The sequence below is a fragment of the Mobula birostris genome, chromosome 15 (genome assembly GCF_030028105.1).
Source record: "Mobula birostris isolate sMobBir1 chromosome 15, sMobBir1.hap1, whole genome shotgun sequence".
Lineage (NCBI taxonomy): Eukaryota > Metazoa > Chordata > Chondrichthyes > Myliobatiformes > Myliobatidae > Mobula > Mobula birostris.
In genome coordinates, this window is record NC_092384.1 from 57,503,436 (window position 1) to 57,530,120 (window position 26,685).

At 41.3% G+C, this 26,685-nt stretch overlaps 1 protein-coding gene across 1 annotated transcript in view; it reads left to right on the forward strand.

Annotated features, from left to right (window-relative positions):
• hsd17b2 (hydroxysteroid (17-beta) dehydrogenase 2) overlaps nt 1-14,620 on the forward strand; it is a 57,093-nt gene extending 42,473 nt beyond the window's left edge. Inside the window, exons 3-5 of the mRNA XM_072279074.1 lie at nt 5,367-5,552; nt 10,512-10,649; nt 14,268-14,620. Coding sequence (XP_072135175.1) covers nt 5,367-5,552; nt 10,512-10,649; nt 14,268-14,620 — 677 coding nt within the window. The remainder of the gene's footprint in view (nt 1-5,366; nt 5,553-10,511; nt 10,650-14,267) is intronic.
• Nucleotides 14,621-26,685: the final 12,065 nt, after the last annotated feature.

The following is a 26,685-nucleotide window of genomic DNA, read 5'->3' on the forward strand; positions in this document are numbered from 1 at the left end:
CAGCAGTATTCAAGGATGGCATTGGAAAACTCAAACACATTAAGGGTAAAATAGTGTTAAATGAAAATACCACGCTCAAGTTTTGCAAAGCCTGTCTGGTTCCTTATATCATCCGTGATAAAGTAGCTAGTGAGTTAGATCACGTGGAGGCTGAAGGAATTCTTCCAAAGTTGAGTGGAGTCTTATGGGCAATGTCAGTGGTCCCACTAGCCAAGAAGAATGGGTTTGTCAAGATTTGTGGTGATTTTCAGATCATCATCAATCCAGTACTGAAAGTAGATCAATACCCTCTACCCAGCATAGAGGATATCTTTATAGACCTTTCCAGAGGAAGACACTTCAGCAAAGTGGACTTAGCTGAGGTCTACCTACAGATGGAGATGGAAGAAGAGTCCAAAGTTTTCCTCAGCATAAACACTCAGAAAGGTCATAATTGCTATAATATTCTTATTTTTGGAGTCTGACAAAAAGCTATGGAAATTATCTCTAGTTTCGTAGTTTAGCAGTTGGTGCTTCATTGTTTAAATGCTTTGATCTAGCTAATACATGAGCTTTATGAGTTCACAAAATGAAGGTTGCAGAAGTTTCACAAAATAGCAGTCTCCATTCCTTCCAGTGCATGGCAAGAACAAAGACATTTAGCTTGCCTGCTTTCACTGACCTTGAGTCATTCTAGTTAGATGTTCTTTTTACGTATTTTATTTCCATCAAGGCCAATAAATTGTTGAAGCTCTGTAATCTCAACATTTAGATAAAATGTTTTTACATAAATGGTCTTGACAAGATGGACAACTTCATATCATCTTCCCACTTGATACTCACAAAACTCATCTATATCCCTCTGTAATCTCCAAGTATCCTCTTCACGTTTTGTTTCCCTACCCTTCTTTGTGTTTCAGTAATTTCAGCAACCTCTACCTTCCCAACAAGGCTTGATTTCCTTTTAGATCATTTCTGTTTGCTACTGCATACCCTCTGATCTACAGCTACCTGGTATTTGGCACAGTGACCAAAAATTATTGTGCAGATTAATGCATTATATTGATATTAATTGCTAATCATAAACCACTATTTTTCAATGAAAAAATCTGTCCAATTTACTCATTGAAATGTTATAAAGCATTGCATTTGAAATTGAAGAACACTCTGCCAATTTATAACCCAATCCTGAGAAATTTGCATATATTTATATATTTAAATTGCTTCCAGTTTCAGTGACTTGTTCCTTAAAGCCAGTAACTACACGAAACTGAGGAATGTACAACTTCCGAAACATTACATGATGTTCACATTTGCAAAGCCATTAAACTTAACTTAATAAGAGTCATTAGTTCATTCTCTTTTAATCATTCAACTCATTATGTTAATTCAGTTTTAGTAGAATAGTTCGTTATGAGAAGTCCAGAACTTTAGGCATCATTCTCCTGTTGTACATTAAACAGATTTACATTTTTAGTCAGAATCTGAATGTAATTTAAAGCTTGTTGACCCTACTTAATCTTTATTTGCGCTTGAATTACTTAAGCACATTTGCATACCACTGAAACAGATTGTTCTGTCCTCAGCAAGGGCCTTACCTTTGTCTCCCTTCATCTGTACCTGAGTGAGTTCCACCCCCGCCACAATGTCAAACTCTTCTTCTGTTGCCTCCATCTCTGAACCCAATTTTTGGCAAGGATTCTACAACCCACAAGAATAACTCCTTCTCCTGTTTTCATCCCTCTTCCTCTTCTTGGACATCCCACTCTGATTCTCTGCCTAGACCTACCTTGACCTAGACCTACATTTTGCATATTGATTTTGAAACTAATGGCATTGTGATCGCTAGATACAAAATGTTCCCCTACATAAACCTCGTCACCTGTTCTGTCTCATTCCCTAATAAGAGATCTAGTATCACACTCCCTCTAGTTGGGACTTCCAAGTACAGGTTAAGAAAACTTTCCTGAACACATTTGACAATTTGTTCCCCAGCTAGTCCTAGTCAATATGTGGAAGGTTAAAATCACCTATTGTAACAACCTTATGTTTCTTGCAGCAGTCTGCAATCTCTACATGTTTGCTCCACCAAATCCCTCTGGCTGTGGGGCAGTCTGTAATATCGCCCCATTAGTGTAGCCATAACTTTCTTATTACTTGTGCCAAGACGAGGCCACCCTCAGGGTGGAAGAGCAACACTTATATTCTGTATGGGTATGTGCAATCTGATGGCATTAATATCAATTTTGCCTTCCAGTAAAAAAAATTATTCCCCCCCGCCCTTTTTCCTGCTCTGACCTTTTACATCTTCTCACCTGTCTATTACTTCCCCTGGGTCCTGTCTTTCTTCCCTTTCTCCTGTGGTCTACTGTCCTCTCCTATAACAATCCTTCTTCTCCAGCATTTAACCTTTCCCACCCACCTGGCTTTCCCTATCACCTTCCAGTTAGCCCCCTTCCCCTCTCCCCACCTTTTTAATTCTGGTGTCTTCCCCCTTCCTTCTCAGTCCTGAAGAAGGGTCTCAGCCCAAAACATTCACAGTTTATTCATTTTCACAGGTGCAGCCTGGCGTGCTGAGTTCCTCCAGCATTTTGTGTATGTTGTTTTGCATGACACTGCCCTGTAATAACTTCACGTTTGATCCATTGTTCTAGCTTATCACTTCTTATACTAAATTTCAAGATTCATAGTTTAGACTCAAATGCTATCCATATAAAGTTACCAGGCTCACTCCTATTGGGGAAGGGTTAGTCTTCTCTGAGTTCTGAGTGGGTAGTCTACTCAGAACTATCACCAGTAGTAGTGGTAGTTCTGAGATGGTTGTTCCATGGTTATTGCTCCCTACGTCTCTGGAGTACTTCTGTCATAACGGGGGGGGGGGGGGCCCTGGGAGCAGCAGACCCAAATGCAAGACACAGACACTGAGGTACTAGGAACAGGACCGGATGTTTCAAGAAAACAAGGAAGGTGGGGAAGAAACAACGCTGGACAAAACACAGGCCTGGGACGAGGCTAGGACTAGACCAGGAAAGCGGGACCTGGACGAGGAACTAGGAACTTGGAACCTGGACAAGGACTCCGAGCCAGAGACTGGACAGGGACGCGGAACCTGGGTCTTGACTCGGGCTTGGACCCTGGATCTGGGCGAGGACTGGACGTGGCTACAGGACGAGGAGTGGCAACAGGACTGGATGGGAGACTCCGGAGCAGGACGAGGTAATCCCAGCACCGAGCTGGGCGAGGCACATGGACAGGACAAGAACACGAAGCCTTGACTTGGTCGAGGGAGAACAGGAACGCAGAGCCTTGGTCATGAGAGAACAGGAACACGGAACACAGAGTCGGGACCCCTCCTTGGGAATAGGACTTAGGGCCAGGGCTCTACACAGAGTCAGGACCCCTCCTAGGGAGCAGGACGTAGGGCTGGGACTCATACACAGAACACTGAGAGACAGATCTCCACTCAAGGTAGTGGCAAACAGCCGGACCAACCCAGCGGAGGCAAGGGCACAAAGAGATGGTTCCCAACACAAGGTAGCGGCAAATGGCCAGACCTGCCTAGCGAAGGCATGGGCACAGAGACAGTTCCTTTTCTAGACACAACAAGGCTCCGGTCTTGCTCCGGCAATAGAACTTGACGGCAAGGATGCAGGTGAGGCTTCAGGTGAAGGTAGCAGGCAAGGGCTACAGAAGGAATGGGAAGGGAAGGAAACAGATCAGTCCAGCAACTGAAGCTGAATCCAGGAGCTGTTTATGTAGCCAGCCCAAAATGGAAATCATGTGCCTCAATTAAGATACACAAAAGGACAAGGGAAAACTGGAAAACCTGGAATAACGAACAATGGACTGGACTGTGAACCGGAATGCAGACTTTATGGACTGGACCATGACAGTACTACCCCATCTATGGGAGTCTCCTGGCGAACGACCAGGCTATCCAGGACTAAGGGCAACACAGGTGGGTGGGAGGGTATTTAACAGAAGGGAAACCCAGGTGGCAAGAATAAAACGACAGTGTCTGTGTCACTGGGTCCATATTTGGCTGGACTGTTCTGTCATAAGGGGGGCGCTGGGAGCAGACCCAAATGCAAGACACAGACAATGAAGTATTAGGAACAGGACTAGGTGTGTCAAGAAAGCAAGGGAAGTAGGGAAGAAACAACACTGGACGAGGTTAGGATACAGGGCCTGGGCTAGGACTAGACTAGGAAAGCGGGACCTGGATGAGGAACTAGGAACTTGGAACCTGGACAAGGACTCCGAGCCAGAGACTGGACAGGGACGCGGAACCTGGGTCTTGACTCGGGCTCGGACCCCGGATCTAGGCGAGGACAAGTCATGGCTACAGGACGAGGAGTGGCAACAGGACTGGATGTGAGATTCCTGGACAGGATGAGGGAACCCCAGCACAGGACGAGGAAACCCCAGCACCAGGCTGGGTGAGGTTCTCCTGGGCTGGGCGAGGCACATGGACAGGGCATGAACACAAAGTCTTGACTTGGTTGAGGGAGAACAGGAATGCAGAGCCTTGGTCGTGAGAGAACAGGAATGCAGAACACAGAGCCGGGACCCTTCCATGGCAACAGGACTTGGCGCCAGGGCTCTACACAGAGTCAGGACCCCTCCTAGGGAGCAGAACATAGGGCTGGGACTCATACACAGAACACTGAGAGACAGATCTTCACTTAAGGTAGCAGCAAACGGCCGGACCTACCCAGCCAAGGCATGGACACAGAGACAGTTTCAAGCAATGAAAGACAGTTCCTTATCTAGACACATCAAGGCTCCGGTCTTGCTCCAGCAGTAGAACTTCACAGCGTGGATGCAGGTGAAGGTAGCAGGCAAAGGCTCCAGAAGGAAGGGGAAGGGAAGGGAACAGTCCAGCAACTGAAGCTGAAACCAGGAGCTGTTTATGTAGCCAGCCCAAAATAGGAATCATCTGCCTCAATTAAGGCACACAAAAGGACGAGTGAAAACTAGAAAACTTGAAATAAGGAACGATGGACCGGACCTTGAACGGGAATGCGGACTTCACGGACTGGACCACGACAACTTCTTTTATAAGAATTTTCTTCTTTATCCTTACCCCTGGCTAGTTTCATACTTCACATTTTCAGAATTCTATTTTCTTTTTCTTCCTTCATTTTATTTATTTCAGTTTTCATTAGTTTCCTGAATACATGAAAATCAGAAAAACCGTGGATATCATTTTATCTTATAAACTTTACTAGCTGTGTGTCGTATTTTCCCTAACTCCTTTAGTTTATATTTTTATTGTGATTTTCTTTAACTAGTGAGTTTCTTCTTCACTTCCTTTCACACACAACTTCCAAGTAAAGCTGTTGCAATGTGATTTTGTTCTCTGAAGCATGTTTCTTTGTCTTTAGGACTCTGGGGTATTGTAAACAATGCTGGAGTACTAGAAATACCAGCTGATGCAGAACTTATCCCCATGAACACTTATAAACACTGCATGGAGGTGAATTTCTTCGGGGCTGTGGAAGTCACAAAAGTATTCCTTCCACTACTCCGGCAAACCAAAGGCAGGCTCATTAGCGTCTCAAGCCTTGCAGGTGTGGTACTTTCATGTATCCAGACACAACATGCACTCAATTTTCCTTGTTTGTAATCCGTTCCACAATATGCTAATACTGATAGAGGAACTAGTTAGCAGAAAACAATGTTGTTAAGTTGTCAATACACATTCTTAAGAAAATGTGCAAGATATATTTAAAACCCAATGTTTTTAATCTCATGTTTATCAAAAAAAACTCATTTGCTAGTTTACAGTGTAATAATAAGAATTTGATTTAAGAATAGATCAATACTGTGGTAGGATTACAACTATATAATTAATAAGTACTTCTAACTGTGTTAAAAGTACTTCAGTAAATCCTGTTGGATATTATGTTGCCTTGAGATTCTGCAACACCACAAATGAAAATGTTCATGGTACATCGATTGACTTGCTGTTGTGTGTTCAACTATTTCAACCAGTAGGTTAACATTATTGCTGGGCTTTCTAGTGCAGCTTACAAAGTTCATTGAAGACCTTTTGCTGACTCCAGAGTCAAGGAAGCCTTCCACCCCATGTTGCTGGAATCCATTCTGAACAATGTTGCACCATCATTAGCTCCACTCTACTCCATATAATCCTACATCATCTGAGAGCCAGCGAGGAGATCCCCATTTCTTTCTACGTCGCTGAAATAATAGCCCTTCACAAAATTAGAATTTTATTTCTTACATCCATCTCAAAACATGAGGGAGTAAAAATCTTTATGTTGTGTTCTATGATGAAAATCCTTGACGAGGATGGCTTGGACCCAAATACTGGAATATCCGAGGCTGGGATCGAGACACTGAGCACAAAACAAATGCTAGACGAAATCACTGGTAAGCTTATGATTGAGCACTGAACCTATGTTCAGATGTTCCTTAAATACTCAATTCTTGGTGCCCAAGATATGCTTATCACTAACAGGAATGTCTTACACTCTTAAGGAGGCCATGCCAGCCATCCGTACTCCGGAAAGTTATAGCACTTAAATCTCGGAAGCTGGCGTGGCTGGGAGCATCTCATAATGGGACCTGCTCCCCTATGGCTGACTCCTGATGGCCCTGGCTGCTCAGAGAGGAGGTGATGGTAATCGTGGATGAGAGTCGGATCCAGGATGTCTTTTTCCGGCACCCAGCACCTTTCCTCCAGTCCGACTACTAGGTATTGCCGAACACCTCGAACAGTACACAAGTCCAAAAGTCTTTTCACTGTGAAGACCTGCTCCTCTTCGATAAACCTGGGTGGTGGCAGGGCTGATGGTGGTGGGGCTAATTTATAACAGGCAGGTTTTAATTTAGAGCTGTGGAAGTTGGAGTTGATCTTTAGGGACTTGGAGTATAAGCCACCAGGTTTACTTTCCTCAGGGTCTTAAAGGGACCAATGAACTTGGGTGCCAACTTTCTAGATTCCACTCAGAGAGGCAAATCATGAATGGATTGTCAGACCTGTTGCCCAGGCTGTAATGTGGGACCCAGATTTCTCCTTCGGTATGCCTTTGTCTCTGCTTCCTGGGTAGAGGCCAGCAAAATCTCTCCTGCCCTCATCCATTTCTCCTTGCTGTGGTAGACAAGATCTTCTGCTGCAGGGACCCCAACCTCTGCTTCCTGTTCCTGAAAGAGAGATGGGAGGATAACCAAACTGGCTTTCGAATGGTGACATTCCATGCACCGAGTGCTGTGAGGTGTTGTGGATGATCACCATCCACATCAAATGGTGACCCCGCTCAGCTGAAGATCTCACTCTAAGTCCTTGTAAACAGAGGGATTTTGACTGGCTTGGTTGTTGCTCTCTCCTCCAGACCTTTCTTCAAGGTCGACTCCTGAGACTTTGTTGGTGACAGGGGTGATTCGACGGGCTTCAAAGTCCTCTCTATGAGCTCACAAAGTTTATCTGAGGAAACAGTGCCCAAATCAAAGTCTGACTCCCTGTCTGTATCCTCAGCCAATGGCAACGAGGCACTACAGAGGGCTCTTGCATTCCCGGGAATAGGCTTCAAGGATCAGTGTAGAGACCTTGCAGCTGGTTCTCCTCAGTTTAGCAGCAATTCTCCCAGACCGTTCAGGCTTGGTCTTCCCCTTTCCTAGAAATTCCCTTTCTCTAGATCCTGTGGGATTCTGACTAGATTGTGTCGGGAGCTGGCCGGAACACCTTGTACGCTCTTGAGGACTGGACTAGGTCTCCAGAAGGTCTCAGGTTCCCTTGCGCCAAAGCCTGCCCCCTTATAGGTTGCTAGTCACTAGAGATCCTGGGTATTAGTACACCATGCCATAAACAAAGCCCCTTACGATGACTGAACCAAGCAATGATTCTCCCCTCACTCCAGTTCACAGATGGTTATGCTGGGACAGCCAAGGGTACCTGAGGATCAGGGGTCTGAGTGGAGAGTCAATAATGTAAACTGATATCTTCCACATGATCCCCTATCCTTATCTGCAATTCCACAGTCTTGCTGGATCTGCACGGAATGTAGCAGTCAGCCGTCTACGACAGTTGCGGGCAAGGACTGGCTCAACTCTCGCAGCGGTACGTTGAACCAACAGGCAGTTTCTAAATCCAGAAAATTATCTGCTGCCCCCAAGTCCACCGGGCTCGGACCGGATTCTCTTCAACCTCCTGAAGTTGTCCCACTCTTGCTCAGCCAGATAATTATTGAGACGGGTGGACTGGTCAATGAGAACCGAAGCCACACTCAGGTTGGAGGAACAACACCTTATATTCCGTCTGGGTAGCCTCCAACCTGATGGCATGAACATCGACTTCTCTAACTTCCGCTAGGCCCCACCTCTCCCTCGTACCCCATCTGTTACTTATTTTTATGCACACATTCTTTCTCTCACTCTCCTTTTTCTCCCTCTGTCCCTCTGAATATACCTCTTGCCCATCCTCTGGGACCCCCCCCCCCTTGTCTTTCTTCCCGGACCTCCTGTCCCATGATCCTCTCGTATCCCCTTTTGCCAATCACCTGTCCAGCTCTTGGCTCCATCCCTCTCCCTCCTGTCTTCTCCTATCATTTTGGATCTCCCCCTCCCCCTCCAACTTTCAAATCCCTTACTCACTCTTCCTTCAGTTAGTCCTGACGAAGGGTCTCAGCCTGAAACGTCGACTTCACCTCTTCCTACAGATGCTGCCTGGCCTGCTGCGTTCACCAGCAACTTTGATGTGTGTTGCTTGAATTTCCAGCATCTGCAGAATTCCTGTTGTTTGCCTCTAAGATCTCTGTTGGCTCTCCCAAGGTGAGGGCATCCTTCAGTTCGTCTTGAAGTCTGTGGTGGTATAGTGTGGCCAAAGCCTCCCTGTTCCAACCAGTCTCCTGGGCTAAGGTCTGAAATTTGGCTGGCTCTGGCAGGGTGATGAAACACCTTCCTCATGGTGGTCATAAACTCTTCCAAATCTGCGCAGTACTCTGACCTACATTCGCAATCCACTGTGACCCAGGCCTGAGATCTTCCAGTCAGGAGAGAGACAATGAAGGCCATTTTTCCGCACTGCGAAGGGAACTGGGATGACTGAAGTTCAAATATTAGCAAACATTGAATGAGGAAGCCATAGCAAGAGCCCGGTTTACCGTCGAATCTCTCCGGGGTTGAAAGATGTACTGGCTCTGGAGTGGGACCAACTAGTTCTCCCAGGCGACTCTGGCTTCCTCCTTGCCAAAGCTGACCAATGGCTACTTGGAGGTGCTGGGTTGCCAGGCTCTGCCTGGGAATATCTTTTCTGTGGCTGGTCACAGTGGACGATAAACTCTGATACCCCACTGGGCCCACGTTGGTTCGATTGTACTGTGATGAGAGTCCTTGACAAGGATGGCTTGGACCCAAATGCTGGAGTATCTGAGGCTGGGATCGAGACATGGTCTCAAACAGGGTCACGAAACTGAGCAGAAAACAAATGCTAGACAAAAATCACTAGTAGGCTTATGATTGAGCACTGAACTTATGTTCCAGTGTTCCTTAACTACTCATTTCTTGGCATCCAAAACATGCTTGTCAATTAATGGGAACATCTTACACCTTGAAAGGGGCCATGCCAGCTATCCGCACTCTGGAGAGTTAGAACGTTTAAATCTTGGAAGTTGTCATGGTTGGGAGCTTCTCGTAACAAGTTGTCTTTCTTTAAACTTTGAATAGTTTTAGACATTGAACACCATGTACATTTTCTGCTGAAGAAATTAACACGTCAAATGCAACATGAGCCTGAAAAATACAAGAGATGCCAGAAGTATGAATCAACACTTACACTTAATAAATATAACCATTCCAAACACACATAACATACAGAAATCAAGAAGTGAAAAACAGCAGAAATAAGCTGAAGTAAAAGAAGGAATTGAAGGACTTTGGAACATGAACAGGGTGTAGGTAATATCTACAACAAGTATCATTGCAAAATCACTGCACAATAGCATTAAATAATTAGCCCTACTCAGCAGTATTTATAAATCTTGAGAAAGTTACAATACTACACACCACGAGAATAGTCTGAAAGTTCCTAGCAATGAATATGCTTGGCTATGCCCATACCTCAGGTTTTACCAGCTTGAGCTGAGAAAAAAATAAGAATAAGTGAGCAATAAATATCAAGGACATGAGATGAAGAGTCCTTGTAAGTGAGTCCATAGGCTGTGAGATATTAATTAAGTGAATTTGAGAATAGTTTTTAGATTTATATAAAAAATGACATTCTATCCAACCAAACTATTGCAAACCAGAGAAGTGGTTATCCAGATAGTGTGCTCAATTTATGATATTAATATTTTGGGACCTTAATAGTTGTAGTGTTTTTTTTAAAGTATACCTTTGGCCCTTGATTCTAATATTTGGCAGTATTAAATATACGACTCTAAATATCTAAAGTCTAATCTGGCATTGCATGAAACAACGGTAAGAATGAACAGTTATGTTCTGAGAAAGCCCAGGCAAACTTTCATAATGTCAAGACTTTTTCAAAGTTTTTCTGATCTGTCTCAATGCAGGCAGTGTACCAATTATGAGGACTGTGGCATATAATGCCTCAAAAGCTGCTTTAAGCATGTTTTCCAATACTTTGAGATACGAACTTGCCAGCTGGGGAGTTAAAGTGGCCATCATCCAACCATCTGGCTTCAAAACAGGTTAGTAGTAACATAGGGAGGGTTTAAGGCAGTGAAGATCCTGATTAATTTTGTGTTACCTAGATATTCTTTGCAGATGGACAGGTCTAAATTCGTGAGTCACAGAGCACTACATCACGAATACAGGCTCTTCGGTCCTGAATCTATTCCGCCTATCTAGTTATTCCCAATTTCCTGCATTCTGCCAATATCCCTCTAAGCCACACCATTCCACATACCTATCTAAGTGCTTCTTAAATGGTAGTACTGTGCCTGTCTCAACCATTTCCTCAAGCAGCTCGTTCCATATATTCACCACTCTCTCTGTGAAAAGGTTGCCCATCATGTCTCTTTTAAAACTTTCCTCTCTCACTCCAAATCTATGCCCCCCTAGTTTTGTACTCCCCTACCCTGGGGAAAAAACTGTAACCATCCATCTTATCTATGACTCTCATAATTTTAAACATTGCTATAAAATTACACCTCATTCTCCTACTTAGAAAGATTTGTCTGGCCAACTTCTCTCTCAGTCCCAGTAACATCCTCATAAATCTTTTCAGTGTTCTTTTCAGTTTAGTCATAACTCTTCTATAATAGGGTGACTAAAATTATACAGAGTATTCCATGCATGGCCTTACCAATGACTTATTTGCATACAACTACAACATAATGTCCTAAATCCTATAGTCAGTGCCCTAAATGATGAAGACCAGCATGCTTAATGCCTGTTTCACTACTGTGCTAAATGTGATGCTGCTTTCAATGAACTTGTACTTTTATAGGCCCCTCTGTTCCAGTACACTCCCTAGTGCCCTACCATTCACTGTATAAATCCTGTGCTAGTTTGACTTTAAAATACATCACTTCCCACTTAATCTGGAATGAAATCCATTTGCTATCCCTCAATTCACTTTCCTAACTGATCAAAATCCTCCTGTGATAACATTCTTCACTATCAACAACAGCTCTTAATTTCATGTTACCTGCAAGCCTTGTGCATTCACAACCAAACCATTCTTAAAAATTGCAAATAGCAAAGATCCTAACACCAACTCCTGCAGCACACCACAAATCATCGGTCTCCAATCACCACCCTCTGCTTTCTACCTCTCTGCCAATTTTGAATCCGCCTAACCAGCTCCCCTTGGATTCCAGGACCAGCCTATCTTGCAGGACCTTGCTGAAATTCAAATGGGCTACATCCACTACCCTACCTTAGACCATAAGACACAGGAGAAGTATTAGACTGTTTACTGTTTATTAATAAAACAGAGAAGGTGCATACATTTTTTTGGGCTTGAAAGTATCAATAGTGCTAAATTGCATTTGCCTAGACTGTAACAGTGTTTGCATAATGTACAATGCTTAATATTATATTTTCCTAAGCTGATTGAAAGCTTGTGTGACCAGACCTTCAAATGATTCTAAGGAATCTTTATGGCAATTTGCCTGGCTGTTTTCAGTCTTAATATCATCAGGAAAGAAATATGGTTGGAAAAGTGCAACTTTTCCAAGTAGTCACAAATCAACCCACTTTACACTGGGAATTATGGCGAGCTTTATAACGTTTAACCTGAGGGCTCAGACCTGTGCTATGCTTCTAGCTTGATAGCATGACAGGATCCATGAAGAAGGGCATCATCACCCTCAACTACAAGTAGAAAGAGCAGAGTGAGGAGATCAGAAATTGACAATCCATCTCACTATTGAACGTGTATTACAAGATTTGGTCCAAGGCCATTGCCAATCAAGTCAGGTCTATTCTAGGGCAGCTGATCCACCTGGACCAGATTTGAGCTGCATCTAACAAGTAAATCTCTGACACAGAAATGAAAAATCTCATGATCAAATGTGCAGGGCCCTCTCTCTTCTGTCTTGTTTGTGTGTTTTCACATTGTTACATTCATACAACAGGAAACAAGGCCCTTTAGCCCAAATGGTCCATGCCAAACAAGATAGCCTCTAAGCTAGCCCCACTTTCCCATTTCCTTCCTATCCTTTTCTATCCTATGAACCTGTCCAAATACTTTTTATCTGCCAGCATTCTTCCCTGGCTCTAACCCAATAACCCTCAGACATGATTATACACGCTGATTCTGTGCTTTTCAGTATTCCATGTTTTTAATACCTTTTACATTGACAACCAATCCTTCAGCTACCAAGTATCCAAATTCCAGACCATTTCCTTTAACATCTTCAAACATCTCCATCATTCCACTCTTTTGATTCCTTTATGGGTTTCTCTAAAATCCTGTCATCTTGACCAGGTTGTTTTTTTATTGACCTTTCTGCTGACTCCATTGAAGATCATGGGAATAGGAAGGCTGTCAAGCCCAGGCAGCAGGGGCACTCAAATTAACTGTACACCGACCTCAGAACCACTAACGGGCGGCAGATTAATCGGCATCCACAATGGGGCTGAAACTGGCTTTTAAGGCCAGAGACAATAGCAGGAAAAATGAAGCCACAGTTTTTTTACCGAATGGTCCGACAAATCCTTTGTTCCCTTCGCGTCAGGTCTGATAACCTGAAGGTATTGGGAATCTGGTTCAGAGGAGCCAGGACACACATCCATTGAATGTCGAGTCTAGTGGGGTAGAAGGTAAAGAAAGTAGGAATCCTATCCTAGACTGAAGAGGAGGAGTGAGAGCAGATGAATCCAATGGTAACAATACTGATACCTACACCAGAACAGCTCAGCGTTCAGCACCATCATCCTCTGAGTACTAATCAACGAGCTTCAAAACCTGGGCCTCTGTACCTCCCTCTGCAACCGAATCCTTGACTTCCTCTTCGGGGGTCCAATTAGAGCAGATCAGAAATAACATCCCACGTTGCTGACAATCGGCACAGAAGCTGCTCAAGTATGTGTGCTTAGCCCACTTTCTACTCTCTTGACACTCATAACCATGTGGCTAGACACAGTTTAAGTACAATATATAAATTTGCCAATGGCACAGCTGCTGTTGGCAGAATTTCAGATGGTGACGAGAAGGTTTGTGGGAGTGAGAGAGATTGGCTGGTTGAGTGGTGTTGCAATAATAACCTTGCACTCGGTTTCAGTAAGATCAAGAACTGATTATGAACTTCAGGGGGGAAATCAGAACACACAGTGGTTCTCATCAAGGTGTTAGCAGTGAAGGGATGAGCAGCTTCAAGTTCCTGAGTATCAACATTTCTGAAGATTTATCCTGGGCCCATAATTCCTACTATTTTCACCCTCCACCACCCTGCTTCACCAGCAAAGTTCCTGCTACTAAATCCCACTCTAGTAATTCAACACCTCAATTTATATTTCCTTAAATTTGGTCACTCAAAATCAGTAACAACAAATACTTCCCTTCTGCAACTATCTTCGCATCCGACCTGTGTGTTAAAAGAGCACGGAGATGAGTTCTGTATTGTCTTCAGTGTTCAAGTGGCATGGAGAATAAAAATTGTTATGGCAAAAATGTATATGAATTTTGGCATTTAAATCGTTCCATATCTTTTACGGATTTTTGTTTCTTAAAATCCAGGAATTACTATTTTGGGTAAGTTAGCGATTTATCTAGCTCTGCTGACTGGCTGATGTTATTTTTACATAGAACCACAGATGTTGCACCACCTACAATCTTCACCATTTTGTTTCTCCCACAGGCATCCTTGGCACCATTGACCAATGGAACCAACAGTACACGAAAATCTTCCAGCAGCTCTCTCCTGAAGTTAGAAAAGATTATGGTGATAGCTATCTAAATTTACTCAAAGAACAGTACACTGCTTTTCAGAGTGGTACATCTGAAGGTCTGCAACCTGTTCTGAAGGACATACTCACTGCACTGTTGGCAAACAACCCCAGGAGGTTATATACACCTGGGTCAGGCGCATTCTTGATCCAATTCCTCCACCACAATTTTCCCACCTTTATCTCTGATTTTATTATTTTTCAGCTACTTAACCTGATTCAGAATGTGCCAGATGGAGCTAAACAAAAAGGAGTCTATCAATAGCTGCCATCAGCCTACTCTACAGTAAGCACAGGTGTGTACATTCTACTAATAAAACAATTTTTCCTTGCATCTATCTATTTTATGTACATAAAATCCTGAGCAAACCAGACACATTTGCTCTGTTCAACAGACAGTTTCCCAGAGACTTTCTTAAATGGCTGTAAACTGCCTACAACATTTCTCTAATGCCCCTGTTACCGCTGCCTCAGGAGAAAAAGGTTCTCTGTAAATTAACCAGAGTCCCAGATTCTTGTATGCTTGTTTTATATCCAAATAACAGACTTACCAATTTCTACTCTACAAATTAAAAATAACTTGCAGCTTGGTTAACAGACTATGAAACTTTGCAATTCACTGAATACAGACCCGGAATTAATAATATTTTGTTCACTTCAAACGAATATGGTTATTTGATTATGCAGAAAAATGTTTTTACAAGTTAATTGTATATTTTACACATTGTATAATCTTTCCTAGACATTGTAATGAAAGTAGATTTTTATTCAAGGCTAAGGGAAATATTTTGGCATATTTAATCTCTTGTCATCAGGATTATTTTTCAATGTAACTAAAATAATTCCTATTTGTACTGTAATTCATTATCTAGGTGATGTTGCTTTGATGACAAATCTGTCATCTTTTTCACAGTTGCTTAAGAAAATAATTTGCTATCAAGCATCAAGCTCATGCAGTTAATATTTAATTTCACAATGTAAAAGAACAGATACAAAACTCAGTAGCCAAAGAAAAAAAAATTGATACTGGAACTGCACGAGATGTTATGAAGTTGGCTGTCTAGTATCTAGAATCAGTGCTAAAACAATGTTTTAAAATAGAGAGTGAAACAACATCTCACACTCCAGGACTATCAGTCCCCTAGGTAGAAGGTTAGGAAACAGAAGTTAATGAATGAAGACGTTCAGCAAAAAAATGAAAAAGGAGAAACTATTTTATGCCTCTGGCACTTGGGATCTGCAACACACTACCAAAGATAATGGTGGAGGCACATTCTGTTGTGTTCATACAGGATCTGGATGATCAGACAAAATTTGCAGGAATATGTAGAGAGGATTGGGAATGTATCTAGTTGGATTGCTCTTACATGAAGCATGTATGGACTTAGTGGATCAAATATCCCCAACCATCCTGCAATGAATCTGTGATTCTGTATACTCTGAAAACTTTGCATTATTTAAGAAACACAGGGTTTTTTTTTTGCATACATTCTATAAATGTTTGCATTCTAGCCAATCTTGATCTCAGGTCTCAAAAGATATCACATGGTGCTTCTGATGTAAATCAGTACTAACCACAATGGAGTTTGTTAATAATCTCTGCTTGTGGAATGCACTTGACCTCTAGAGAATTTCAAGTCACTTTAATTGGATCTGAGAACTGGCTCATCTATTACCTCTCTTCTTGTTCACTCAGGAAGATTTCCCTTATTGGAATTTCAGTACTGCTACACCTTTAGTTTTAGTGGGATTTAGCATGTTACTTTAATTTTTATTTCTGTGTTATTAATGAGCAAGCAAACTTACCAAATACTATGTATAACTAGGGTGCTTAAGACTTTTGTCATGTCCTTTGTTGGAAAAATATTGGAAAGATATTTTTGATATTATTTCAACGGTTTTGAATACAGACTTACAACCTCATCCAATTACTGCTATTTTTGGATTACCAATGATAGACTCAAAGCATTTAACCTCTTCAGCACGCTGGATGATTGCATTTCTTACTTTAATGGCTAGAAGATCCATTTTGCTGAATTGGAAAGACATTAACCCTCCTACTGTATTTCACTGGTTTTCACAAACTATGTTGTGTTTGAATTTGGAAAAAATTAGAAGTGTGGTTTATGACCCCTCCATTAAATTTGAAAAAACTTGGAGGCCATTCATTCAGCATTTTCATTTGATGTAATTTGACCATTTCCAAACTTATTTCACTTCTCTGTACTGTTGGTTGAGAGGAATGGAGTCGTTGACACTAAGATTTTCTTCTCTTCCATTTTTATGTTGTTAGAATTGCCCATGTCTTTTTAGTTTAGTTGACTAATTCTGTTTAGTTTAGTTTTTTTTGGGGGGTGGGGTTTGTTTTTTTTTCTATTTTTTTTTCTTTTTCATGCTTTTTCTCCAGTTTTTTTTTTGTCCTGTATTATTCATTGTTATCCTACACGATTGGGAGTTTTGTCAATTTATACTATTTGGTTTTATAATTACTCATTTTAAGTATAACAATGTATCTCCAACTATTTGTATTATTGCTATGTTATGTTTATATTTTATGAAACTAATAAAAAGATTGAAAAAGAAAGAAAGACTTTTGCACAGTACTGTATTTGTCAATGTGGAGCAGAGAGTGAGTTTGTAAATCTGGTGGGAGCAAAGGATATTGAGAATGGTGAGGGTGGAGTGCCATGGGTTGGGTTGGGATAGGTGGCAGAGAAGGAGTGCCAGGGTTGGGTGGTGGTGTGGGTGCAGACACACCCAGCTTTGAGACACCAGGCAAGATCATTTGATTCCAAACAATTGGTTTATTGAGCATTATAGAAATTCACTCTGGTGCTTTCTGCTCCCTCCCCTCTTCCTTCCCCTTTTCCCAACTATAATTCCCCTCTCCCTGCCCCCTTTTCACTCTTAGACACTCTGTCCACAATAGAGACCCATATCAGAATCAGATTTACCAGATTTTTCTGCTGCTACAGTATAGTGCAATGCATAAAATTACAAAAGTACTGTGTGAAAGTCTTAGGCCCATATATATAACTAGGGTGCCTAGGACATTTGCACAGTACCAACTGCTTGCAATCAAATAACTTTGCCTGGTGTCTCAGGGCGGGTGTGCTTTCACCCACACCACCCCTGTCCCTGGCATTCCTTCTCTGCCACCCGTCCCACATCTCTCTGTAACACTCCATTCTCACCATTCCCAACATCCTTTGCTCCCGCCAGATTTACAAACTTGCTCTCTGCTCCATGCTGACAAATGCAGTACTATGCAAAAGTCTTAGGCACACTAGTGATATATATGTGCCGTAGACTTTTGCACAATACTGTATTTAAAAGTGTATTAAGATTTTTCAAAACTGGATAGATCATATGCATGAACTGAAGGACAACCTCCAATCATGTTTCTGTTTTCAGTACATCTTGATGTACTTTTGTTGTTGTCCTTTGGGTTTTTAACAGCACATTTATTGTGGCTTCTGGAATACATTTTCTGATATGTCTGACCTTTGTTAACTCTTATGCAATAAGTGCATGTCTTTGAGAAAATTGACTTCTTAAAATTTTATTTGTCAGTTTGTCTCTGTTTTAAGTTTTAATTTGCATGCGGACCAACTAACTCATTTTGTGGGATACTAAATAATTTCCTTTTACAACGGAGAATTAGGATTGGATTGAGAATTATTTTTTTGTGTATATTCAATTAAAATAAAGCTTCATATAAAATACTTTTACCTGAGGTGGTATTGCAAAATTCTGCATATATTACTTAGTTGAAAATGGCAAATTGTGGTACGCCAGCTGACATTGGTAAGCATGAGACAATTCCACATTCAGCTTTAAAATTGACAGAGGTTGTTATATTGTAATTACTGGTCTTAAATCTTAAATGTGATTTACAGCTAGCTGACGGTTATATAACAAGCAATGCCTCATGTCATGCTTCACATCAACAGAGTCCAGTGGCATAACTGGAGCTTCTCCAAGATGTCCCTTTTATTCACTTAGGAAACTCTAAAGAGTATAAGGAGATACTACATTGCAATTTTTAAACTATTGCTTTAACAGGTCATTTTAGGTGCAGATTGATCGGGCCAGTCTGTTGTAAACTCACTGAAGGTTGTGAATATTGGCTTTTAGAATACTCTGGTCTCACATTGCCAAAGTGATTTGTGTTGCCCACTGTCTTACCCAAGTTGTACCAATGCAAGTGATAGTACAGTGACTGCAGCGTAATATCGAAGCAGAAAATGTCGGAACTACTCAGCAGGTCCGGTTGTATCTTTGGGAAGAGAAAAAGAGGGTTTAGGTTGAAGACTCTTTGTCGGAACTAGGATGAAGACAAAAGAAGTTGTAACATTGTACCATAGGTGGGGAGGGGGATGTCTCTGATCGGGTAAAGTAGCATGATCTGGGGCAGGTGGGACCTGTACAAGAGAGACGGGTTACACTTGAACTACAGGGGGACCAATATCCTTTCAGGGAGGTTTGTTAATGCTATTGGGGAGGCTTTAAACTAGATTTGCAGGGGGATGGGAACCAAAGTGCCAGAGCTGACAGTGTGGCTGGAGTGAAAATAAATGATGTTAAAAGTTCAAGCAAATCCGCTAATAGAAGGGTTGTGAGTGGTGGTAAAAATCTTCTGAGGTGTATATATTTCAATGCTAGGAGTATTGCGGGGAAGGCGGATCAGTTGAGGGCGTGGATTGACATGTGGAATTATGACGTTGTAGCAATTAGTGAAACTTGGCTACAGGAGGGGCAGGACCGGCAGCTTAATATTCCAGGGTTCCGATGTTTCAGATGTGATCGAGGCAGAGGAATGAAAGGTGGGGGAGTGGCATTGCTCGTTAGGGAAAATATTACAGCAGTGCTCAGGCAGGACAGATTAGAGGGCTTGTCTACTGAGTCCTTGTGGGTGGAGCTAAGAATCAGGAAAGGTATGGCCACATTAGTGGGATTGTATTACAGACCACCCAATAGTCAAAGAGAATTGGAAGTGCAAATCTGCAGAGAGATAGCAGGCAACTGCAGGAAACATAAAGTTGTGGTGGTAGGGGATTTTAATTTTCCATATATTGATTGGGTCTCCCATACTGTTAGGGGTCTAGATGGTTTAGAGTTTGTAAAATGTGTTTAGAAAAGTTTTCTAAATCAATATATAGAGGGACCAACTAGAGGGGATGCAATATTGGATCTCCTGTTAGGAAACGAGTTAGGACAAGTCACAGAAGTCTGTGTAGGGGAGCACTTTGGTTCCAGTGATCATAGCACCATTAGTTTCAACTTGATCATGGACAAGGATAAATCTGGTCCTAGGGTTGAGGTTCTTAACTGGAAGAAGGCCAAATTTGAAGAAATGAGAAAGGATCTAAAAAGCGTGGATTGCGACAGGTTGTTCTCTGGCATGGATGTGATCGGTAGGTGGGAAGCCTTCAAAGCAGAAATTTTGAGAGCGCAGGATTTGTATGTTCCTGTCAGGATTAAAAGCAAGGTGAATAGGAATAAGGAACCTTGGTTCTCAAGGGATATTGCAACTCTGATAAAGAAGAAGAGGGAGTTGTATGACGTGTATAGGAAGCAGGGAGTAAATAAGGTGCTTGAGGAGTATAAGAAGTGCAAGAAAATACTTAAGAAAGAAATCAGGAGGGCTAAAAGAAGACATGAGGTTGCCTTGGCAGTCAAAGTGAAGGATAATCCAAAGAGCTTTTAGAGGTATATTAAGAGCAAAAGGATTGTAAGGGATAAAATTGGTCCTCTTGAAGATCAGAGTGGTTGGCTATGTGCGGAACCAAAGGAAATGGGGGAGATCTTAAATAGGTTTTTTGCGTCTGTATTTACTAAGGAAACTGGCATGAAGTCTATGGAATTAAGGGAAACAAGTAGTGAGATCATGGAAACTGTATAGATCGAAAAGGAGGAGGTCCTTGCTGTCTTGAGGAAAATTAAAGCGGATAAATCCCCGGGACCTGACAGGGTGTTCCCTCGGACCTTGAAGGAGACTAGTGTTGAAATTGCAGGGGCCCTGGCAGAAATATTTAAAATGTCACTGTCTAAAGGTGAGGTGTCGGAGGATTGGAGAGTGGCTCATGTTGTTCCGTTGTTTAAAAAAGGATCGAAAAGTAATCCGGGAAATTATAGGCCAGTAAGTTTAACGTCGGTAGTAGGTAAGTTATTGGAGGGAGTACTAAGAGACAGAATCTACAAGCATTTGGATAGACAGGGACTTATTAGGGAGCGTCAACATGGTTTTGTGCGTGGTAGGTCATGTTTGACCAATCTATTGGAGTTTTTCGAGGAGGTTACCAGGAAAGTGGATGAAGGGAAGGCAGTGGATATTGTCTATATGGACTTCAGTAAGGCCTTTGACAAGGTCCCGCATGGGAGGTTAGTTAGGAAAATTCAGTCGCTAGGTATACATGGAGAGGTGGTAAATTGGATTAGACATTGGCTCGATGGAAGAAGCCAGAGAGTGGTAGTAGAGAATTGCTTCTCTGAGTGGAGGCCTGTGACTAGTGGTGTGCCACAGGGATCAGTGCTGGGTCCATTGTTATTTGTCATCTATACCAATGATCTGGATGATAATGTGGTAAATTGGATCAGCAAGTTTGCTGATGATGCAAAGATTGGAGGTGTAGTAGACAGTGAGGAAGGTTTTCAGAGCCTGCAGAGGGACTTGGACCAGCTGGAAAAATGGGCTGAAAAATGGCAGATGGAGTTTAATACTGACAAGTGTGAGGTATTGCACGTTGCAAGGACAAACCAAGGTAGAACATACAGGGTTAATGGTAAGGCACTGAGGAGTGCAGTAGAACAGAGGGATCTGGGAATACAGATACAAAATTCCCTAAAAGTGGTGTCACAGGTAGATAGGGTTGTAAAGAGAGCTTTTGGTACATTGGCCTTTATTAATCAAAGTATTGAGTATAAGAGCTGGAATGTTATGATGACGTTGTATAAGGCATTGGTGAGGCCGAATCTGGAGTATTGTGTTCAGTTTTGGTCACCAAATTACAGGAAGGATATTAATAAGGTTGAAAGAGTGCAGAGAAGGTTTACAAGGATGTTGCCGGGACTTGAGAAACTCAGTTACAGAGAAAGGTTGAATAGGTTAGGACTTCATTCCCTGGAGCATAGAAGAATGAGGGGAGATTTGATAGAGGTATATAACATTATGATGGGTATAGATAGAGTGAATGCAAGCAGGCTTTTTCCACTGACGCAGGGGGAGAAAAAAACCAGAGGACATGGGTTAAGGGTGAGGGGGGAAAAGTTTAAAGGGAACATTAGTGGGGGCTTCTTCACACAGAGAGTGGTGGGAGTATGGAATGAGCTGCCAGACAAGGTGGTAAATGCAGGTTCTTTTTTAACATTTAAGAATAAATTGGACAGATACATGGATGGGAGGTGTATGGAGGGATATGGTCCGTGTGCAGGTCAGTGGGACTTGGCAGAAAATGGTTCGGCACAGCCAAGAAGGGCCAAAAGGCCTGTTTCTGTGCTGTAGTTTCTATGGTTTCTATGGAGTGAATGGGTGCAGTTATAGGGTGAGAACAAAGTCAAACAAAGGCTTATGAATGCAGGAAATGGGAAATGCAGAACAAGGAATACATACCTACTCAGTGAGGCTTGGCATATCCTCCACTCCAGGAGAGCAAAAAGGGATAGGAATTCTTTCTTTTCTTTATTCCTCTGTGAGTGGAGGGCATAACCCTCTTGACCTGCTGGACATGCTTTCCTCTTCTGCTTGTTCTTGCCTACTGAATGTTCTCACTCTCTAATTGGTCCCACTTACTCATTGACCATTGACCTGGTTTTATCCTATCAGAGACATCACCTTTCCCCACTCTCCTTATTTCTTTTCTCTCTTTCCCAGTCCTGCATGAGGGGTTTTAACCTGAAACATTACCTCTAATTCTCTTCCAAATGATGTGGCCTGACATGCTGAATATTTCTAGCATCTTCTGTTACTATTTTTGATTTCTAGCATCTGCAGGTTATTTTTGATTTTCAATGTGACTTCATTGTTGAGTGGTAACCTGGTTATGCTATTGTTTGCAGTACACTGCTGATGTAGCAGCAAAACTAATTCAAAGTCAGAAGAAAACATTAGCCACTTGCCTACAACCATATGGACTGTTGTACGTGTGTGATGCACCCACGGTTCCAACGATCGCTCCAAAAGTTGAGCCCTTTATTCGCAATTAGCAAACATACAATTAAGTATTATTGAGCGTTATCTCAGCAGTCAGTATAGACCCCGCCAGTCCCAAGCTACAAACTGCCATAAAATACGCAAGAATACATAACTTATTCCCTTCACTTTTACCATATCCCCACATATATGACTTGTGGCCATAATAAACACAGTAAACCCAGCATCACAGAATGCAAAGCAGATGGGGGACAGATACATAGCTCCTACAGTTGGTCATGATTCATTTATTCCCTCAGTGTACTTACAAGACTGACTATGATCAGACAGGAGCTTCTGTTCCTAGACACGTGCCTTAAATTAAAAAGAAGCAGCCATCTTAGTTGTAGACTTCATCTGCGTGCTTTACTGTTGCATTGCTTCAGTTTTCAAGTAACTTCTATATCACAATTCAAACAGTTAGACCAACCAAAAAGGTAATAAGAAAATGACAAGCCATATATGACTGACACTATCAGTCTGCCAAGTAGTTTTTAAAGTATTCGCCTATCTTTGTGGGTTTCTGTGGGTTTGCTAATTTCATCTTCCGAGTTTATTGCCTGTTAGATTTCATGATATAATGGAGAAAGTCATGTAAGCACCAAACTTCATGTGGGCAGCTTATTATTTCTGCTTATTTCATTCATTCCTCTGGTGCCTTCTTACAACGGGCAGCAATATTTTGCTGAGCACCATCTTACTGATCAAAGCTTTAACTTTGCATCATGGCTGCATTGTTCAATGTAACATGAACACTAGTTTTATTTCACTCCAGGGTATGAAGGTTTAGTATAGAGTTATATCAATTCTCACTAGTGAGATGTTTTTGGCAGTTTTCTTATGATTTGTAACTTGCAAAATCTTAGTCTTCAGTGGCCTTGTTGCTGAAATGCTGTCTCACCAGTAAGTAATCCTGTAAACATTAAGGTGTTAGATATGCCTTTAAATGAATTTGTAGACAATATTACACAACCATTACATGTGAATGCTATCCCTTCAGCTAAATTGTCTATCTATGGGCTACACAAAATAAAATATTAATTTAACTGAACAATGGATTGGCATGTCAATCATTGCTCCAAATTGGAATGAGTCCCTTTTAACACAATAGTTGTGTGATTTCTGTTCATTTCTATTTTGAATGTCCTTTGAAAACTGATTTGGAATATCAGACATGTTAAACATCTTTAATATTAGGAACTCAAATCAAACTGGTACCTGCATTATGAAGTATCTTTCACCTAAGCGACACTCTATTTAAAAGCGTTGCAAAGGCATGAACTAGATGATGTTTTATTTGCTTACATATTTTAAATAAAAAATCTTTGCTTTTTTTAAATTTTACATTTATTTTAAACGCGTTCTGGAATATAGGTAGTATGATCTATTTCTTCCCTGGTGCATAAGTGGTGAGACAAGATGAATCAAATAACCTCCTTCTGTGCTGTCACCAATTTAAGATTCAATGTACAATCTTCAGAAGTGTACTATTGTATAGTACAATCATCTATAAAAATGAAGGATGATTATTGTATACAACAGAATACTCACATCATTCATCAAAATCTTGCTTTAAAATACAAACTTATGTATGTCACATTACTTTACTACAAATACAAGCCTGATCCAGTTTTAGAGTCAGCGTTCAACAAATTACGTTACAACCGACCTACTATAACAGATGAGACAATCCATGATAATTGTCCTGATATAACATTACAAGATAATTAAGAAGAACTATTTCCCTAATAGATATAGCCATTCCAAACAAACATAACATAGAGACATCAATAAGTGAGAAACACTGGAAATATGCTAAATTAAAAGAGAAAATTGAAAGATTATGGAACATGAACAAGGTATACATTGTCTTGATAGTAATATCCATAACTGGTATCATCGTAATGCCACTACACAATAGCATTAAACCATTAGGCCTACCCAGCAGCATTTATGAATAACTCCTGAAAATCACAATACTAAACACCACTAAAGTAGTCTGAAAGTTCCAAGCAATTGAGAAATGAGTGTAATTGCCTATGCCTGTACCTCAGGTTTTACCAGCTTGAGGATAGAAAAAATAAAATCATAATAATAAGAAAGGTAAGGAAAAAGCTAAGGAATCACAACCTGGTATGGAAGTTGTCCTGTCCAAGGCCGGAAGAAGCTGCAGAAGATCGTGAACACGGCACAGCACATCACACAAACCAATCTTCCGTCCTTGGACTCACTTTACACCGCACGCTGTCGGAGCAGTGCTGCCAGGATAATCAAGGACACGACCCACCCAGCCAACACACTTTTCGTCCCTCTTCTCTCGGGGAGAAGGCTCAGGAGCTTGAAGACTCATGTGCCCAGATTTGGGAACAGCTTCTTTCCAACTGTGATAAGACTGCTGAACGGATCCTGACCCAGATCTGGGCCGTACCCTCCAAATATCCGGACCTGCCTCTCATTGTTTTTTTGCACTACCTTACTTTCCCTTTTCTATTTCCTATTTATGATTTATAATTTAAATTTTTAATATTTACTATTGATTTGTAATCCAGGGAGCACAAAGTACAGAATCAAATATCGCTGTGATGATTGTACGCTCTAGTATCAATTGTTTGGCGACAATAAAGTAAAGTAAGTAAAAAATACTAAGGAAGTATAAGGTTCATGCAAGATATAACCCACACAACAAAAACATTGTAGAATTTATAAATACACAAAAACAAAAGCTTGGTGCATACAACACCAGAGTAAATAGATAAATGAAATGCACCAGATGCAGAAAACAGAACTATCAGTTCAGGAACAACGAAAATGCAGGACATTGAAACTAAATTGAATGCACCAAGATGTCACCAACTCTCACACAAAATTACCAGCAGATACAGAAATAATGAACTTTTGGTCAAACAGGATAAAGCACAATTAAGAAGCAAGCTGGATTAGGGAAGGAAAATAAGACACTCCACACAACTGAAGACATGCAAACACTGGAAGTTACGATGGATATGCTAAAAGAGGTCATAAAAAAATGCCCACAATTGGAAAAGTACCAGCAGTGATAATATTCATAATTATTGGTATAAAAATTTACTTGCCTTCATCTGTACCAATACCTATTAATGCATGTCAACAATTTTCTTAAAAATCCTGAAGTACAGAAATTTTTAACAGAAGGTAAAACATATCTCTTATCTAAAGGACAAATCACAAATGACCCATCGAAATGTCGTCCTATGACTTGTTTATAAAATATATATAAAATTGTAATATCATGCATCTCGCAACTAATCACCACTCACTTAGATAGCCACTACAGGTATATACTTACAGAAGAGCAAAGCGATGACGGAAGGATGGGAAAAGATGTAAAGAATAATAGATCAAAGATTTTGTGATTCTAAGTCAAGCCCGGCAGAAAAGCTAGAATTCTTTCATGTTGTTATATTGACTACCACAAAGCATTTGATTCTATCCTACACTTACGGTTAATAGAAGCTCTTAATCTCCCATTCGGTATGGGAGCAGCTGAGTAGATCAGAAGTCCCTACTAAGGAATGTGAAAAAAGGCTGAGAGGATCACAGGGGGTCTCCCTACCAGCCATCGGGCACATTTATCAGGAGCACTGCGTATGCAGGGCCCTTAGTATTACCAAGGATTCTACTCATCCATCAAGAATCCACTTGACTTTCTACCATCAGTCAAGAGACCCCAATATATAAAAACAAGAATGGTCAGAATGGGAAACAGTTTCTTCTCCCAGGCCAATAGGCTTCCGAACTCCCTGCTGCATCACATTTGAAGTGTCACCAGTTAATCTGTTCTGTACCTTAAAGTATTTAATTTATGCACTTTATTTATTTATGCAAAGTTCATCTGTAGGTTTTATCCATACATTTCAAAGTTATTACATGTTATATGTGTGTTATGTATACTATAGTGCTTTACAGTCTGGTTCGGAGAAATATTGTCTAGTTTGATGGTATACGTGTATATAGCTAAAGGACAACAAACTTGACTGAACATAGAAAGCTACACCCTGTACTTGTGAAATTCCTAGGACATCTGATGAAATGTTGGTGTACTATAATCACCCTATCTATTAACAACCAAAAAAGAACAGCCATGGTTATCAAAATAAACC